Source organism: Euleptes europaea, chromosome 6 (assembly GCF_029931775.1).
Source record: "Euleptes europaea isolate rEulEur1 chromosome 6, rEulEur1.hap1, whole genome shotgun sequence".
Taxonomy (NCBI): domain Eukaryota; kingdom Metazoa; phylum Chordata; class Lepidosauria; order Squamata; family Sphaerodactylidae; genus Euleptes; species Euleptes europaea.
This window is the reverse complement of record NC_079317.1, coordinates 57,683,386-57,702,047: the sequence shown is the minus strand read 5'-3', so window position 1 is coordinate 57,702,047 and position 18,662 is coordinate 57,683,386. Positions and strand designations below refer to the sequence as shown.

Sequence of the window (18,662 nt, the reverse complement as noted above, 5' to 3'; positions counted from 1 at the left end):
GAGGCGGGCGGGGAAACCCGGCTCGCTGTTCCAGCGTGCCCAGCCAGCTCTGTGCGTCCCACCCGCCTCCCAGCTGGGAGGCGGGCGGGGAAAGCCGGCTCGCTGTTCCAGCGTGCCCAGCCAGCTCCAGGGCGCACAGAGTCGGCTGGGCACACTGGAATGGGGCGCACAGAGCCGGCTCGCGTCGTTCCAGCACGCCCAGCCAGCTCTGTGCGCACATTCACTCCATAACACGCACAGACATTTCCCCTCACTTTTGAGGAGGAAAAAAGTGCGTGTTATGGTGCAAAAAATACGGTATTTGAATTTGTATGTGTGTTTAGATTGTTTTCACCTGTGCTTGGATTGTTTGGTCTAAAATTATGGTCTGAGCCCTCTAAATTTTCCTGGTATGCCCTAAAACATACCACGAAGGCTCTACTTCTGTATTTTGCTAAAAATACAAGACATTTGTTGGCGCATTCCAAAGAGGTGCTAAATTTCCCCCTGTATGAATGTAACAATTATGTTCCTGGATCCACCCAAAGGTCTACAAGTTCAAACATTCCGTCCTCTTCAACAGTGACACAGTATGCTGCTGTTCATTTTTTCTCTCCGCCATTTTCTGCTTTGTCTGGTGAACCAGACTAGTTTTCTGAGTAGAGGAAAACAGTTTCTCACACATGCCAGATTCCCATGGGAGTGTCAGTTGCCATGTTGCTGTAGCACATCCATAAAGGGGGCTGAAAACTAAAGCCTGCTCTAATGGAACTAGAGATTGACAAGAACAGTAATTATTCTCACTACTACCAACACCACCCCCCACCAAACAGTCATTGCTCACTGTGAGCAAATACCTTACATCAAAAATTGCAAGCTGTCACTGAAGAATCTGCTTTTTATCATAGGCGGACATGCACGGCACTCTGACGTTTGTGCTGATTCCCAGTCAGCAGATCAAGCCGCCACCTGCGAAGGAGACCGTGGTATGTGATTTTAGCACCTTGACAATACATAACATACTGAATTGCAGATGTATTTTGTATTCTTTTGATGTAGCTTAAGAGACTCACTGTACTTTGTTATATTACATTTTCAGACTAACTTTTGAAAGCTTGGGTTTAAACATTCTCAGGGAGTTTCACCAAAATATTATCTTTTGGACTCCATTTAGAATGTGCCATGCCTTTCATTATCAGAAGTATAGGGGATGATTCTTAACATTCTTTGACTTCTCAAGCACTGTTTTCCTCCTTATAGCACTACTATTGTTGGGAAAGAGTAAAGGAATGGTTTGTAAGAAGCAGGAGAAAGAGTAGATAGGAAGGGATAGTAGAGAAAGAGGCAGGTAAATAGAACAGAAGTCTCTGTAGTTAGCCAAATTTATTGGACATTCCTTTTCATGTTTGTTTAGTGGTTATATTAAATGAAGTATACAATGCCTCTTTTTCTCCACAGAATACTAATTCCATAATTTTTTTAGACCGGTATAATCTCCGTTTAAGCTCTTGATCATTTTTATTGTATTGTGTCATTGCAGAAATAAGGCTGTCGTTCTTGATACTTTAAATTAGGGTAATTGGTCACTTGTACTTCCTTGTACTGACCTTAAGCTTCTCTGTGTAAAATTCATACACTGACCTTTTTATTATTGCAGACAGATGTACATGCTAACAAATAAGTATCACCCTGACCTGGGACAAGCTGCCCAGTTTCGATATTTGCTTTCCTGCCACTCCTCCGTTTTCTTCTGTGTCGCTTGAAAGTTCCTCATACAGTCACTCTTCAAAGTGCCTTTCGATTGAGCTCAGAGCAGCACTTGTTGCCCCGCCCCTCTCTAAACAGAATGATTTCTCCTTAAGAAATGCATGTTTGAAAAAAGGATGAACAAATGTTAATGAGTTTAAGAAAAACAGCTTTATTTTTAAAATTAGTACTATATATTATAAGCAAATCTGGCAAAAAAGTAAAATTTTCCATCTGTCTGCTCTCTTCTTGTTACAAGTTGATTGTGTTGAAATGAAAAAGTATCTCACCAATAATGTGCACCAAGAAGTATTTGAGGTGTGTAGAAGATGCAGGGATTCTTCCTGGATCTCTTCATACTTATCCTCAAATGAAGAAGCTGAAGGACTGCCACCCCCTGCTCCCCTAGCCAGTTATTCATTCTTTCAAGAGCTGCTTCGTAGTTGATATGTCTAAGTCCACTGATGCAAAATTTTTTCAGCCAGATCATATAGAAGTTCAAGTAGCTGAAGTTCATGGTGATCAGTTCATATATTCTTGCTATTTTTGTGGGTGTGTGTATGTTAAGTGCTGTCAAGTCGCTTCCGACTCATAGCGATCTATGACTCAGTGTCCTCCAGAATGTCGTATTGTTAACAGCCTTGCTCAGGTCTTGCGAACTGAGAGCTGTGGCTTCCTTTATAGAGTCAATCCTTCTCATGTTGGGTCTTCCTCTATTCCTGCTGTCTTCAACTTTTCCTAGCATTATTGTCTTTTCAAGTGACGCCTTTTCATAATGTGTATCCCATCTTAATTTGAGGTACTACTTTTCAATACCACATATTTTGGATCATTCTCCATTTGACATGATTAATGAATATTTATTTAGAAAATTTGTATACAACCTCTCCAAAGACTGGCTTGAGGCAGCTCCCAAAGTAAAACATGAAAAACATGATAAAATCATTAAAATTAACAAGCCATTAAAAACCCCAGTTAGAGAAAAGAAACAGCTTAACACGTTAGGAGCCTAAAATGATCATTGTAAAAGTCCTCAGTCTAGACACAGACAGTGACAAATTTTTAAAAGGTCAACTTGCTTGGTTAAAAGACTGAGTAAAAATAGAAGCTTCCGGTGGTGTCGCTGGGGTGAGTGCTACGTTTGCCCAGGAGCTCCTGGGTGAAATCCAAGTTTGCGTTAACCTTGGGGTGTTTTATACACCCCAACCCGACCCTTGCAAGTGGGTTGGGTAGTAGGAATTCCCTGCAGCCCATTATTGCAGTTTGACCTCCTAAATACTCCGAGGGAGCTTTATAAGTCCCCCGAAGTTTTGGATGCCGGTCCTGCCTGGGCACTGAGGGAAAGAAATCGCCAAAACGCAACTTCGGCATAAGACTCTACCCTCCACCACCTTATAACCAACATAAGGACTACTTTAAGACAAGAACCTCACCTCTGGATGCCCAAGTGAGTACACAAGAATCCCTCGTTTCTTACTGGCGTACTGAATAACCGGGGGGGGGGGTAGATGAAGATATTCCCAGTACCCTTATTCCTCCCTTAACTGAATCGGATAAGTTTGACTTATAAAATCCACCAGGATTGGAGACAGGAGCCTTATCAAGTTGATCAGCTTAAATCAAAACAAAGAGTTAGAAGGACGCTTATGAGATGGACTAAAATCCTTACCAATGAGAAGCAACCTTGAGGGAAGGGGAGGGAGAATTACTCTCTGAGTTGCCGGTGAAAAAAAGGACTTCCTGCCACGTTTGCATAACAAGGGATCCCTTGGACCGGAAGACCCTCTATACCACCCTCTCTATCATCTGTTCTACAACAACAGGAAGTAAGTCGTAGGACCGGATACACGTCGCACTCGAGCAACATAGAAATAATTCCTGAAGGAAACAATCATCGAGAAGAGGCGGTAGAAGGTCCGCGGCGAAATCAACTTCCGGAATACTTCCTGGTTTGATCCGACCTAGAGCGTCCGGTAAAACTCGCTGGTACTCCAAATCTTTAACAAGCTGTTTTAAAGTGAAACTTTGACCTTTTCAATTCGGAAAAAATGTTAAGCTGATCATTGAACTATTCTCTATTAACTGCAAGCCAGAGGGCCCTGTCTGACGACATGTATTTTACCAGCCTTATTTCAATGTAAATGTCTGGATTTTATTTACAAATGTAAACGTCTGGAACTCACCCCTGTTTCGACTGATTACATAGCCCTGCCTTCACAAAATTAAAGGAAACTTCACAGCCTTAACCATGGAGAAAAAATTACAGGAGATGTTTATTAAACAATCTGAGGCAACAGTTAAACAATTTGAACAGATGACAACACAGATGGCGCAATTGATTTCAATGGTGACTACTCTTGACCAATCTGCACAAGCTATCAATCAGAAGATGGATGCTGTCACGCAAGATATAAAAGACGTCAAGACCCAAATTATGACTATGAAGATGGAAAAAGATGTCAAGGATCAAATGATGATCATAAACACAGACAAGCAAGTAATGGATTCTTCTGTCAAAAAGGTTATGGAAGTACATGAGGATATAAAAAAGAAGATAGAAGAACAAGAAAGCAACCTGCTTGTGACAATGAAAACAGACATACAACTGATGGATTTCTTAGTTAAAAGAGCTGTGGAGGGTCATGAGGAAACAAAGAAAAATATAGAAAGACAAGAAAAACAGACTGAAGCAACACAAACCAACCAGAATACAGTCAAGATGAAGGTCAGAGAAAGCTGCCGAGAGAACAAAGAGATTTGGCTTTTACACCTGACTGATCCACTACAGATCCGGAAGGAAATATTAGATCATGGCTAAAGGTCTGGTTTGAATACAGGCATGGCTATTTATGGTATAAATTGAGATTTGGACGTTACAAAATAAAATGGATTATACAGAAACTTTTTAAAAAAATATTGAAGATGATGATATTTAGTATGATTCTCAATGGCATTTAAACTTAAAGGATATTTTTAAATTCATGTTAAAATGGCTGCAAAATTGTTAGATGCAGCCAAAGGGAAAGGGATGGATGTTCCAGAAAAAAGGGGATTAGATTAAAATGTTAGAGCTGGAGGAGATGGAGACTAATTCTTGGGATAATGGGAGATTTGGATGAATTATAGTGAATATATATAATATCTGGGGAAAATGAAAGGTTACCTTTTACTCTGATCCAAAAAGTTAAATTTTATTTGATATGAAATCTTAGTATGAGATTAATATTAGGATCAGAATACATCAACGATGGACAGTTATACTTTATTAAGAGGTAGATGGAGGAGGGGGGAAGCCTATTTGTTTTATTTTCATTTCCAATCAAGACAACAATTGATGTACTTGTGACATTGATATTGTTTTTGAATTGTTGTTGATACTATGAAGAATTTATAGTTTTAAAAAACCAATAAAAATTTATTAAAAAAAAAAAAGACTGAGTAAAAATAAATATTTTGGCCTGGCACCTAAGAGAGCAGGGTAGGTGCTGGGGGAGGGGGATTCCACAGGTGACGCACCACTGCTGAAAAAGCAGTGCCCCCAGTCATCACTGCCTCACCTCTGCAAGTGGGGACACAGAGAACAGAGTTTGTGAGGAGAATCTTAACTAGTGAGCTGTATAGTACATGAGCAGGCTGTCCTCCAAGTCTCTTGGCCCCAAGGTCTTGAGGGCCTTAAAGGTGTAAGATTCAGCCCTTCAAATAAATGGCAAGTGATTGCTGTCAGATGCTGTAGCTCAGGTTTGGATTCTACAATTTGTGGTCAGATTTGGAAACTGTCCCCATGATTTAGACTTAGTGCTCACAATGATTTATTGACAGGAGGGGGGATTATAGGTACATTAATAATTTTTCTATTTTCTAGCAAAGGTAGATATTTAAAATTTCACCTTTTTGTTGTTGTATAATCACAATGTAAGCTTTAAATGCAAGAAAGCGTTTGAATGCTTCTGACTTTGAATTGCATTGTATACTTACGTTCATGTGTGAACTCTTTGTTCTTTATGAGTAAGCCTTATCTCCTGTATACAATAGGGAACATGTACCAGGTACATATCCTTGGATCTATTGGTCTATTTTTATATTTATATTTTTTTGTTTCCTAGATCCATGTGAAAGCTCACTTTGACTACGATCCGTCTGATGACCCCTATGTCCCTTGCAGAGAGTTAGGCCTATCCTTTCAAAAGGGAGATATACTCCATGTAATTAGCCAGGAAGATCCAAACTGGTGGCAGTCTTATCGTGATGGAGATGAAGAAAATCAGCCTTTGGCAGGCCTTATTCCAGGTATTTTTATCATGGAATGCTTATATATTTACAAAAAAGTTCAGGTACTACTGTTCAGAACACTTTGTGAACTTGTGGGCTGTTGCTGTGGGTTGGACTATGAGCCATATTCTACCGGCCTGTAAACAAAGAAAATAGAACATATGATCATTGATGTTTTTACTTGGCAACCCTGAGTACCATATTGCCACCTTCTCCCTTTCTTCAAATGGTTGACAGCAGGAGAGGGTACTACTGTGGTAGTTGCCCAGGCTCAGTTTAACTTAAATAACATTGATTCAGTAAACGTAGTTTTCAGTTATTGCAAAACAAGGTTACGGAGCATTCAGATTTCCTTGAAATTATTATTTCCCACTTTACCATCCCAGATGACATGCTCCAGCCCACAGGGAATAATTTAGACCTACGGGAATAGATTTACAAGGAAGACGCTCTAATTGATAGCCATCTAATTGCCCAAACGAAATCAGCCCCATGATATAAAATGATATAAAATCAGCCCCATGATTTAAAAGGATAATCTCAGATCTTCTTATCTAGTAGATATAACATGATATAAAATCAGCCCCATGATTTAAAAGGATAATCTCAGATCTTCTTATCTAGTAGATATAACAACTTATAGTCTTAGAGCAGCTCTCATATCACTGTGATTTCAAACTATGCCCACTGAGCTTCTTGCTGGTCGTTTTTCGGAAAAAAAACCTGGGCTCAACGTATCTGTATATGTGGTAGCTCAGTGGAAGATCTACTCCATTACATCCTGGCCTGCCCTCTCTACATCAAGCCTCGGAATAAGTTCCTGGCAAATATTCTTTCCGCTTTACACTTATTATCTGATGCCGATAAACGTATTTTCTTGCTTTCCAATATGGACCCTTTTGTTTTCCGGAAAATGGGTGGGGAATATAAGGAACTAGTCTAGGGGTGTTTCTGAACTTTAAGGTAAGGTTTATCTTCTGCATGCAGGGCCAGATCTAGGGGGGCAGGGTGGTGCGTGCCCCAGGCAGCACACAGAGGGGGGCAGCAGATTATATAAAGAAAAAAATATGTATACAATATATGGGGGGGGCATCAATGTGTACTTTTGCCCACCTTCAAAAAAATGTAGATCCAATCCTGTCTGCACGAAAAATCAATTCTGAATTTTTGTCTTATGATCTCCTTCAATAAACTTGTTGAAGCAGTTCATGTGACCATACTGTCAGTGGACCAGAGCTTTCACTTTTGTAGAGTCCATCAGAATTTTGAAGGAAATTAAATAACTTTGAACAAGGATACCATGTAGTCACTGAGGTAATACACTAGTACTGTTACGAGACATTTACTCGTGGAATTACCTCCTTCTGTGTACTTAATGGGGTTGACGTATGAATCCACTCTGAGATACAGTCATCCTAAAATCATTCGTGTATTCTGTCACAGAAAATTAGAATTGTTGTCCATTGCTTTGTGTATCTTTGTGTATATATTCATCTTTGTGTATATATTTGTCCATCTTTGTGTATATATTTTTATTAAGGAAAAAGCTTTCAGCAGCAAAGGGAAGCCATGAAACAAACTATAGAGGAAGATAAAGAACCAGAAAAATCAGGTAGGTGAAACATTTGAAGAAATGTCTGCAAGAGCTTATTCATGTTTAAAGAGAAAAAAATACTCAGTCTACTTCTTGAGCTTTTATCCCGTGTTTCCCAGGGCCGGCCAAAAGACTATGTATCCATAGCTATCTCCACATGCTTAAGGAGAGGCTAATCTGACTAAGCATCTGTTGCTGAGGCCTTGTCAATATTTCCCCAGCCCCTTGGTGAAGTAGGGAACTAGAAGTAGCATGGTGACAACACCCGGTTCTATATTTCTTTTTCAAAATTGCCAAGTGCTGCTGTACAGGTCCTGAGCCAGTGGCTGGCTGCTGGGGTTAAACGACTAAGAGTGAACAAGCTGAAACAGAATCCTGACAAGACAGAGATGATGTTGTTTGGGAAGGGTAAGATCTTGGAGGACGTTCTGATTTCCACATTTGGTGGGGTTCAGCTGAACTTTGCTGACTCAGTTAAGAGTCTAGGGATCGTACTGGACCCAGCATTATTGCTGAAGAAGCACATTAATTCAGTAGCTAAAATGCTTTCTGCCATCTTCACTTAGCTTGGAAGATGGCCTTGAGGATTCATGCCACAGTAACTTCAAGGCTAAACCAGGGGTTCCCAATGGTGGTGCCCATGTTGCCCACTAACACCTTTTCTGGCACCTGCCAGGTGTTTTTAGGTAGTGGGTGGGACCCAATAAAGGTTTTTCCCAGCAAAGCTTCTGATTGACTATTGGAAATTTGATTGGCCATGCAGATTTTTTAAAAAATGTTGCTTTGGCAACAGTTGCCATCAGAGCACAAGGATCTGCGCTGTGGTAATCATTTTGTGGCTGGCTCCACCTCCTGCAGCAGCCATTTTGTGGCTCTGACCAACATGCCTTGTCAAAATTCCAGATGTGCTCACAGGCTCAAAAAGGTTGGGGACCCCTTGGCTAGACTATTGTACTGCACTTTCCTTGGGTCTACTCTGAAAGACAACCCAGAAGATCCAGCTGGTACAGAATCCCGCAGTTTGATTATTATTGGAAACTAAGCAAAGTATGCATATTACACCTGTTCCTCAGGCGCTCCGTTGGTTACCAGTTCAAGGTATTGACTGTCACTTATAAACCCCTTCATGGCCTAGGACTAGGATTTCCAAGTATCTGGAGAAAAAAATGCCCTGTCCCTTTAATAAAGGCTTGTTATTTAGGCAGTGCCGTGCCATGAAGAGCTTTAACTGCCCATTTCTACGCATTAAGCCTCTGTTAAAAGGGCAGGATTTTTTTCTCCAGGTCAGCCAGCAACCCTTCTTAGGACCCACATACCTAAAGGACCACCTCTCCCAATATGACCTGTGATAGCTAAGCTCATCTGAGCAAAATCTGATGAAGGTACCCATTACGAAAGGAAGGGGGAAATGGTGTCCGTCCTGCTGGGAAACTCCCTTAGTCCAAGGATTGCCTGGAAAGCATCCTGTTAACCAGCTGCCACCACTTACTGCCACTTCTGGGAACATTTAGACTGACCCACTGAGAAGGCACACTTCCAGCTCAGTAATAGAGCAATAACAAGAGTGACCAGGTAGAAACTCTAGAAAATACCTTATAACCAACCCAGCAGCACCTATGCTGTCTAGCACATGGGGAGGAGATTAAGAGAAATACCCCTGAGAAACAAATTTTACTAAGCAAAGCAAAAACAGCCTTTAATTTTTTTAAAAAAATTATAAAAGCGAAAAAAAAAAGGATGGTTGGATTCCAAAGGTGATGGGAAAAGGGCAAAAAACACAGTATAGGGGAAACACACAACAGCAGCACATAGATGTTCAAATGAAAAGCAATACAGTTGAACTAGCTAAGCTAAACACATGCAACCTAGGCTGTAGCAAGTTCCTCAGATCATGTGCAGAGTTCTTGCAGTAACGAGGCTGAAAGGGTTGTTAACTCCTACCCAGACTTCTGTGGATTCAGTTTCCACAGGGGACAGAAAACTGAAGACAAGGGGAAATCCCCGATGTCCAGATATTTCTGGTAAATAAAATTGGACTTAAGCCAGCCTCCTTTCTAAGAGTGACAATTGGCTTCAGCGAATTCCTTGCAAAGCTCCATCTCTGATGTCAGAGGCTGCTGTTACCAATCAGAGATATATAAAATAATGTTCCACCTCCATCTAGCACCTGGTAATGACTCTGAACTTCCATGACGAATAGGTGGTCTGGTCCAAACCGATTGTCCTTTGTCCAGAAGGGATTAAGTGAGCAATCTTGAAGGGGAGGCCAAAGATGCTGAGGAGGTGGTGCCACTTGGGCCATTCAAAGTGACACAAACACAGGGTGACTTATGCCAGCTCCGGGGAGCAATGCAGGGGCGGAGCTGATGTTATCAGTTCCCTATGCCCTGTCGGCCCAGGAACGCCCTTTATTGCAGGTGGCTGCCTGTGCCTGCAAAATAGTTGTCATCCCGTGAAACTCAATGGAGGAGTTTTATGGGTTTTTTGTTTTGTTTTTACATTTTGTACCTGTTTTTTTTTGGGGGGGGCTGGGAAACCTCTCAGGAGGCAGGGTCTGCGCCATCCCCAGCCATCCCCTAGCTATCCTCCTACTCAGGATTGCTCTGTAAGTCTGCCAGGAATGTGGAATTGAAATGAATGGGTCCTTCTAATGTAGCCCTCCAGAAGAACAAGATCCCAGACACTCTAAGTGGCACTCTTGTCCTAGCAAGGTGTTAGGATTTCTGTCACAGAGACAACTTGCAAATCTGTAAGATCAGCTGCTGCCCATACCTGATTATTTTCTGTTGTGGCTTCCACTTTGTGGAATGGCTTCCCTGAATAGGTCAGGAAGGCTCCCACACTTTATTATTCTGTAGAATGTATAAAATGGATTTGTTTAGAGGACAATTTTATAAAAGAAAAAGGGCTATAGTAAAGTAGTAAAGTAGAACTGTTCAGGAAGACACTCTCACAAAGGGTCAAGAATGTATTTTATGGCCCTGTTTGTTGTATGCATATCTTGTTTTTACTGCATTGATTTCTAATTTCTGTCATCCGGTTTTTCCATGTCTTATGTCATGTCTTTTATTGTTTTTATTGGATTGTTTTCTAATTTAGTAATCCAGTTGTATTAAAGTATTTATTATATGTCATACAGTTTTATTACATTGCTACATGTTGTAATCTGCCTGGAGACTTAGCAAGAAAGGCAGACTATAGCAAAAGTAAATATATAAATAGTGCGCTAAAAAGGGCTCTTTCATTTTCAGAAAGAGCCGAATAAAACATACCATTATAGCATAGCTTGACTTCTGGGTCTGACCTTGAGCAGGACCAGATAGCCTTTCAATTGTATTAGCATGGTGCCTTTCAATTTTATTCTTTTTATGATGGTATTACCCAGGAATTCAGCCTTGATAAATAATGATCAAAATAATTAATAATTAATTATTGTAAAGAGAAGTTATTAACTATGGGCTGCTGGTGTGAGATCCATAGTATTGGTATGAAAAGCAAGTACAAAATGCAAATATTTATAGACCTATTTGTTGTTTGCTGACATTTAGTATAACCAATTGTGTGATATTTGGAAGTAATATGAATATGATGTTCCAATTATTATAGCTGTCAATCAAGAAAAAACGTGATTGTTATATCTGTACAATTTTGAATTTCATATACCTATTTTTTAAACTTCTAGGGAAACTTTGGTGTGCAAAGAAAAACAAAAAGAAACGGAAAAAAGTTCTGTATAATGCCAATAAAAATGATGGTAAGGTATTTCAAATGATTTCAAGGTGGTTTTTGTTTTTCTAGTTAAAGGATTGGCTCTTACTAGTGTGTTCTGCTGGCATTAGCATATTCTGTTGGTGGAAGGAAAGAGCCTCCTCCAGCAGAAGAAAAATGTTTCTGTGTTTCTATCACTGGTATTTATTGGTTTTATAACAGGCAATTAAGAAACTTCATTTATAGTCCAATGAATTTTCTTCAGTGGACTTAGAAGGGTGTAACTCTGCTTAGGATTGTACTGTTACTCACTTAAATACAAAACCGAGTTCAGTGCCTGTTGTAAAACCAATAAATATTCTATTTTTATTAGATATAAAAAGATGTTGATTTGATTTGTGTGTTCCCACTAACTTGGTTTTTTAAATTTTCATGGTGGATTTCTTTTACATTTGTTTGTCATCATGTTTTTTTGTTATTGTGAATCTTCATTTACATGTAAGTTGCTGAAAGGCTGTGGGATACAAATATCTAAAATAAATAGGATGTCATGAAAACTGTTTAAGATACATAGAACATATAAAAGAAGTTCTAGGAATGTACAGACCCAGAATGAATTAGATGCCGTTTTTGGTGAAAGTACCTGTGTTCGTTCAGTGTTGGAGAATGGTAGCTGAAATACTTTCTGAGATGACAAGTTGAGTGGTGCTTTAGATTATTTTAATAGAAGTCTGTTTTCATAATTAATTAACTTATGAAAATCATTGCCACAAGATGTGATCACTATGGCTTGGATCCCCCATAGATTTCTCCAAGTGCAAAGGGGGTGATTTTCACCACTGCCTCCATGGCAGACCTCCAGTTCTCCCCTAAGCTTTCCCTAAGGGTTTCTGCCCCCACCCCAGTAGCATTTTATAATTTCTTTGGGCTGCTGTAAGGAGGAGGAATCAGCACAAGTCACCCCCTCCCTTTACAACCACAGAAATCTAGGCAGGACCAAGCTCATGGATGAATAAAGTGCCTTATAAAACTAAGGGAAAAGAAGAAAATGATTATTGCTTAAATTAGAACCACCATCCAGATAGTGTTTGTGGCCTTAAAATATGGCCTGCTTTTCTCAGAGACTCAAGAACAAGCTGATATGAATGTGGCTATATGGTGCTAATTAAGACTATTATTATGTAATCCAGACATGGGAATTTTCTTACCTGAAGGTGCCAGTGATTGAATTTGAGATCTTGCGCATGCAAAGGATGTGCCCCCTTTCTGAGTTACAGCCCCTCCTTGTTGAATGTCATGGTAATTAACGCTCACTGTGGGAAAAATATTCACATTTTGTTTTGCTCTTTCTCTTTGAAGATTATGACAATGAGGAGATTTTGACTTATGAGGAAATGTCACTTTATCACCAACCAGCAAATAGGAAACGACCTATCGTCCTGATCGGCCCACAGAACTGCGGCCAGAATGAACTTCGGCAGAGGCTAATGAATAACGAAGCTGATCGGTTTGCTTCTGCAGTTCCTCGTAAGTTTGACGTTTTGGACACATTACCACTGGTCCTGTGTTCTGAAGTCCTACCACCCCCAACAGCAGTGGTAGGCAACCCCCAGCATGCGTGCTGAAGGGCAGCAGTTCAGACCGTTTTGCTCAGCCTGCCAGGCCAATTCTCCACTGCTAGGGCTCAGGTCCTCCCAGTGTGTCTGGCCAAGTACAAGCTTCTCTCCCCACCCCTTCCTTTTGTTTGCTGGAACACCAACATCTACAGAGGGTCACTCAGGCTGTGATTTCATCTATACCCTACTTTTCCCCCCAATGGAGATCCAAAGCAGCTTACATCATTCTCCTCACCTCCATTTTATCATTAAAACAATCTCGTAAAGTAGGTTAGGCTGAGAGTGTGTGACTGGCCTAGGGTCACCCAGAAAGCCTCCATGGCAGAGCAGGGATTTAAATCTGGATCTCCCAGTTCCTAATCTAGCACTCCAACCACTACATCACACTACACCTTTGCTCTGCAGCCTGACCATGTCACTGTGTAAACTAAATCAAGAGCAATTTATAACTCAGTAGAGGTGGATGCTGCTTCAATAAATTATTCCTTAAACCAGGATGTGTGTGCTGCAGAAAATATATTTTGTAAATATGAGGGTACTTCAAAGTAAAATCCGTTGTTTAGCCCCTTTCACAAGGATGTCAGTTACTAGCAGTGACTTGATTAAATTCTCATTTACACCAATACAATTGTCGTTTTTTGTATGCTTCAGGAGTTTCAGTTGCATATAACATTCCTTCCTTCATGTGATACATTTTTGGGCAGTCTGCCTCTGCATGACTGGACATGTGCTATGTGCCTTGCAGAGACTGCTGTGACTATTTTTTGAGCCCAGTTGGTTTAGTGCTTGCAAGTCTTTCTGGATGAACAACGAAAGATTTGGCATTGTTCGCTTAACACAAGAATATTCTGCTGAGATTCGTTTTCAAATAGCTGCTCCTCTCCCTTTTAAAGGCTTGCAAACGAACATAAAATGTTTTCTGCATTGTTCTAGTCTCTAAGAATTAATAGTTTAATTTACCGTCTTGTTTTTTGGTGGGGGGGTTGGTTTTAGATACAACACGGAACAGGAGAGACACTGAAGTAGCTGGCCGAGATTACCATTTTGTGTCACGACAAGCATTTGAGGCTGACATAGCTGCTGGGAAGTTTATTGAGCATGGTGAATTTGAGAAGAATTTGTATGGCACCAGCATAGACTCTGTCCGGCAAGTGATCAATTCTGGAAAGATATGCCTCTTAAATCTTCATACACAGGTATCAGCAACGTTTGTTTATTTACAAAATTTATATCCCATCTTTCTGCCCTTACGAGGGCCACCAAGGCAGCTAACAGTTTAAACATACATGATCAAATAAATTATAAAACCATTAAAATAAACCCCTCCCAAATATACCTCATTAAAACAACTTTTAAAAGAGTTTTTTAAAAGAGTTAAAATACATACAAAACATAAAACATTGGTTAAGAAGGAGGGATCATTGAGAGAACACCAAACCAAACAAAAATGTCTCCACCCGCTGGCAGAAGACAGCAACAGAAGGGGACAGACAAATCTCCCTGGGGAGTGTTCCAGAGCTTTGGTGCCATGACCAAGAAGGCCCTCTCCTGGATTGCCACCCACCTAATCTCAGAAGCAGGGCCTGTGAAGATGATGATCATGTTTGGGCAGGTTCATAAGGGATTAAGTGGTCCTTCACATACGTTGGTCACAAACCATATAGAGATTTGAAGCTCAAGACTAGCTTTTAAATTGTGCCCAGAAACAAATTGGAAACGAGTGTAGGTGCGCCATAACTGGAGTGATACGGTCCCTACGACCTATTCCAGTCAGCATCCTAGCTGCAGCATTCTGTACTAATCGAAGTTTCTGAACACTTCTGAACACATAGAGCACATTGCAGTAATCTAATCTAGATGTAACCAGGGCAAGCACCACAATAGCCAGATCTTCTCTGCCCAGGAAAGGCCGCAGCTGGCTAACCAGTCGAAACACTCTTGGCCACAGCTGCCACTTACTTATCCAGCAGTAGGCCTGGGTCCAAGAGCACCCCTCCCCAAGACTACACACCTGTTACTTCAAGGGGAGTGCAAGGGGAGTTCAGGGTTTCTACAGCCTCCCTGGGATCAGCTGGAAGTGTGAGATAGAGGCAAGTGTCAGCCACATATTAGTGACAACCCAGCCCAAATCTCCAGATGACCTCATCCAGCTGTTTCCTGTAGATGCTAAAAGAGCATAGGGGACAAGATGGACCCTTGTGTGGGATCCCATAGGCCAAAGGCCAGGGGGCTGAGCAGCAGTCCCCCAGCACCACATTCTGAAACCTACACTCCAGGTAATACTGGAGCCACCACAGAACAGCGCCTCCCAATTTCAGTCCAAATAGGCAGTCTAGTTGTAATTGTTGCTTTGCAGTAGTTCAAAATGAACATGTTGGTGAAGGATCTACTTTCTAGAACTGGTTTTCATGCACTGATTGGCCTGTGAAATCACTCTCTGAAGCACATTGATTGTTTTTTCCTTGGATCAAATTCAAACAACCACCCAACCCTTCATAATTTCTCCTACATAGGCATGAAACTTGCATACTTATTGTCTGCTCTGTACATGTGCTATGGCTGTATTGAGCATAAGTGTTCAGAACATAAATGCTGAATAGAAGAAGAAGAGTTGGTTTTTATATGCCGACTTTCTACCACTTAAGAATCAAACCGGCTTACAATCACCTTCCCTTCCTCTCCCCAAAACAGGCACCCTGTGATGTAGGTGGGGCTAAGAGAGTTCGGAGAGAACTGTGACTAGCCCAAGGTCACCATGGGGCTCTTCAAATGTAAATGTGACCATCTCTTTCTTTTTTTTTAAAGTAGAATTCTGATAAATAACTACTTACTGACCATACAAGAGCCTTTTACTCAGCAGGGCTCATGTATTTTAAAATTTGGTTTGTGTGACCTTTTGATGGGGAAAGTTCATAGCACACTGAAAGTGCAAATCTTCTCACCATCCTGGTCTTTGATCCAGGCAAGTGACACAGAAATGACTTACCCATTGGTTTCTAGGGCTGCTTTTAACTTAATGCAGCTGGTGATTTACACCACTGTTGGTTGTAGCGGAGATGTAAAGCATGAGTGAGGGACATGCATCCCTAACCATATAGCAGGCATGTGCCAGGAAGCAATGGCCAGGTATGGTTTTCAGGCAAGTTCGTAAGAACATAAGAAAGGCCCTGCTGGATCAGACCAAGGTCCATCAAGTCCAGCAGTCTGTTCATACAGTGGCCAACCAGGTGCCTCGAGGAAGCCCACAAATAAGATGACTGCAGCAGCATTGTCCTGCCTGTGTTCCAAAGCTGTGTTCTTAAGTGCTTAGGTACTTGTCTCCCCTTCACATTTTATGTGGTTGTCTCAGCAAGCACTAGTGTTAATCTTCTGCAATGTACAGCAGGAAATGTCTCTGGAAGGGGGTCTCTATACTTTCTTAGACTTTTCCACACTTAGAATCTTTGTCTTTTCAACTACCATTTAAGAGAGTCTGTGAGCTATATGTTGCTAACCACTAAATTGTGTCATTGCGTGAAAAACAGAAAACACCTCTACAAAAACACTTGGAAACAAATCGTGAAATTATTGCTTTCCGCACCCTGCAGTGGTGTGTAACGCTACATTTTTTCTTTGTAAAAAAAAAGAAAAGAACAAGCCATAGTAGGGATGTGGCGTGTCCAAATTTAGAGTCTTGGGAATATTAAAAATAGTTAATGCTGACAGGTTTCTATTGACAAATATATTAAAAATGCATAATGAAAATCTTATCTATGTAGGCTTGTGTTTCTCAGCTGTGACCCTCCCCATCCTGCCACTGTCAGTAATTATGACATTCGGACAGGTACCCTGATATTAAGAAGGCTGCTCTTGGACTCAGGTGTCCAATTACTTTAAAACTGCAATTAGAAAATGGAATCTTTTTGTTAGCATAAGAAAAAGAGTCCTGCTGGATCCGACTAATAGTCCAGCATCCTGTTTCATGGAGTGGCCAACCAATTGCTCTGGAGGGCCAAATAATAGAGCGTAGAAGAGAAGGCCTGCCCATGATGTCGCCTCCTAGCACTGGGTTTCAGAGGTTTAATATGTATACATATTTCAGAGGTGAAATATGTATAGCATATTTCATACTACTTCATGCTGTTTAAGCTGGGTTCATTTTGACAGTTCTTGCTTTCCAAGTCTGAAAAGGTTTTTTAAGGTTGCAGGTTTGACTTGTCAAGCGAGTTTTTCTAAGCAGACACCTTGCACTGAGATCACCGAAGAAATTCACTACTTATATTGTTGCAATGCACTGTTCTGGTGGTAGATAATTAATATGAATAATGGAATACATTGTTCTGTGTGAATATGAATAATTTTAACTTAACACAAATTACATTTCCTAACAGTCACTGAAGAGCTTACGTAATTCAGACTTGAAGCCATATATTATCTTCATTGCACCACCTTCTCAAGAGCGGCTTCGTGCATTACTGGCCAAAGAGGGCAAAAATCCAAAGGTAACATTAATGTTGTGTAGCATGTCTACTGCTGGTGGTCAACCTTGTTAGTAAGCGTTTCAAGGGTATGAGAGAATTTCTGTCTAAAGCACACTGTGATCCATTTTCAACCCCCAGCATGATGATGAGCATTTTCTTCTACTGTACTAACCTTGAACACCAGCACCTAGTGTAAGAGAGGATTTTATGCCTAACCCTATGCCTTAACCATGTGTATGGGCGCTCCTACTCCTATCCAAGAGTGCTGTAAATATCTGCCTGTGCCAGTTTTGGAACATATGCTACAGTTTGGCCATCCTTGTTGAGTATTTGTTTCTGTATGTTAAAAATATTCCACTTTCCCAGAACAATTTGTTTAAAGCTTCTCATAATACATTATGAATTTTGGGCGATGTAGTTGTGTGGGCTGTATGGATGATGTCCCTCACTTTGAAAAAACATAGTGTAGCCACAGGCAATTAGTTTAGCATAACGTCTGGTGGCCTTGGAGACAGATGCACAACCCCATTCCTGTCACAATTCCTCAAACCAGTTCAGTAGAGCTCCGGTAAGCATTGCAATACAGTGGAAATTTGCATTGAAATGTACATTAGCTTCATGCCCCAAAGGATGTTTACTGGATTGGAGCACATCTACAAATAAAACATTAGCCATTAAGGTTACAACTGCAGATTTTGGATTTTGCCACCATTTGTTGAAACAATTTATTCTTTTCCCAGCCTTCCTTTTATTTCATCTTAATCAAGCTCTTGCAGGTTCTCACTTGTATATTCTAATAGCCAAGTCAGCTAAATCTGAGGATACTTAAATTTGGTGACTGGAGCTGTGAATATGCAAGACAGATCTTTCTACAAACCTGAAATGGGCCCAAGATTTGTAGAAAAATGTGAAATCTAAGAAAAAATAAACTGGGAGGTTTAAAAAAACAAAAATTATAAAAGAGGGGCCTGTAGCTTTAAGCAACAGATTCCCTCAGTGGCTGTTGCTAGGCTACCACAGTATTCCAAGCTGGGTTTCTGTGAGTAAAGGCAAGTGGAGAGGCAGGGTCTTTTTCATTTTGTTCCCCATTGTGGCACCTGCCCCATGTTTCAAAAAGTAGGCAAGAACCTTGCCCAATGGAGCTTGTGGTTTCTGAAGAAAAGGTGCTGCCAGAGGAACAGGTGAGTTGCAAGCTTCCCTGAGGGGCAGGACTCATGCCAAGGATGGAAGTAAATGGGACTCTTTAGGCTAAGTGTAATTGCAAATGTGGCTCCCTGCAAGCCACAGAAT

At 40.8% G+C, this 18,662-nt stretch overlaps 1 protein-coding gene across 1 annotated transcript in view; it reads left to right on the top strand.

Moving 5' to 3' along the window:
- The window catches only part of PALS1 (protein associated with LIN7 1, MAGUK p55 family member), a 39,888-nt gene that overhangs the window by 20,386 nt on the left and 840 nt on the right, over window positions 1–18,662 (top strand). Inside the window, exons 6-12 of the mRNA XM_056851708.1 lie at window positions 888–965; window positions 5,829–6,012; window positions 7,535–7,606; window positions 11,271–11,342; window positions 12,656–12,823; window positions 13,906–14,108; window positions 17,283–17,393. Coding sequence (XP_056707686.1) covers window positions 888–965; window positions 5,829–6,012; window positions 7,535–7,606; window positions 11,271–11,342; window positions 12,656–12,823; window positions 13,906–14,108; window positions 17,283–17,393 — 888 coding nt within the window. The remainder of the gene's footprint in view (window positions 1–887; window positions 966–5,828; window positions 6,013–7,534; window positions 7,607–11,270; window positions 11,343–12,655; window positions 12,824–13,905; window positions 14,109–17,282; window positions 17,394–18,662) is intronic.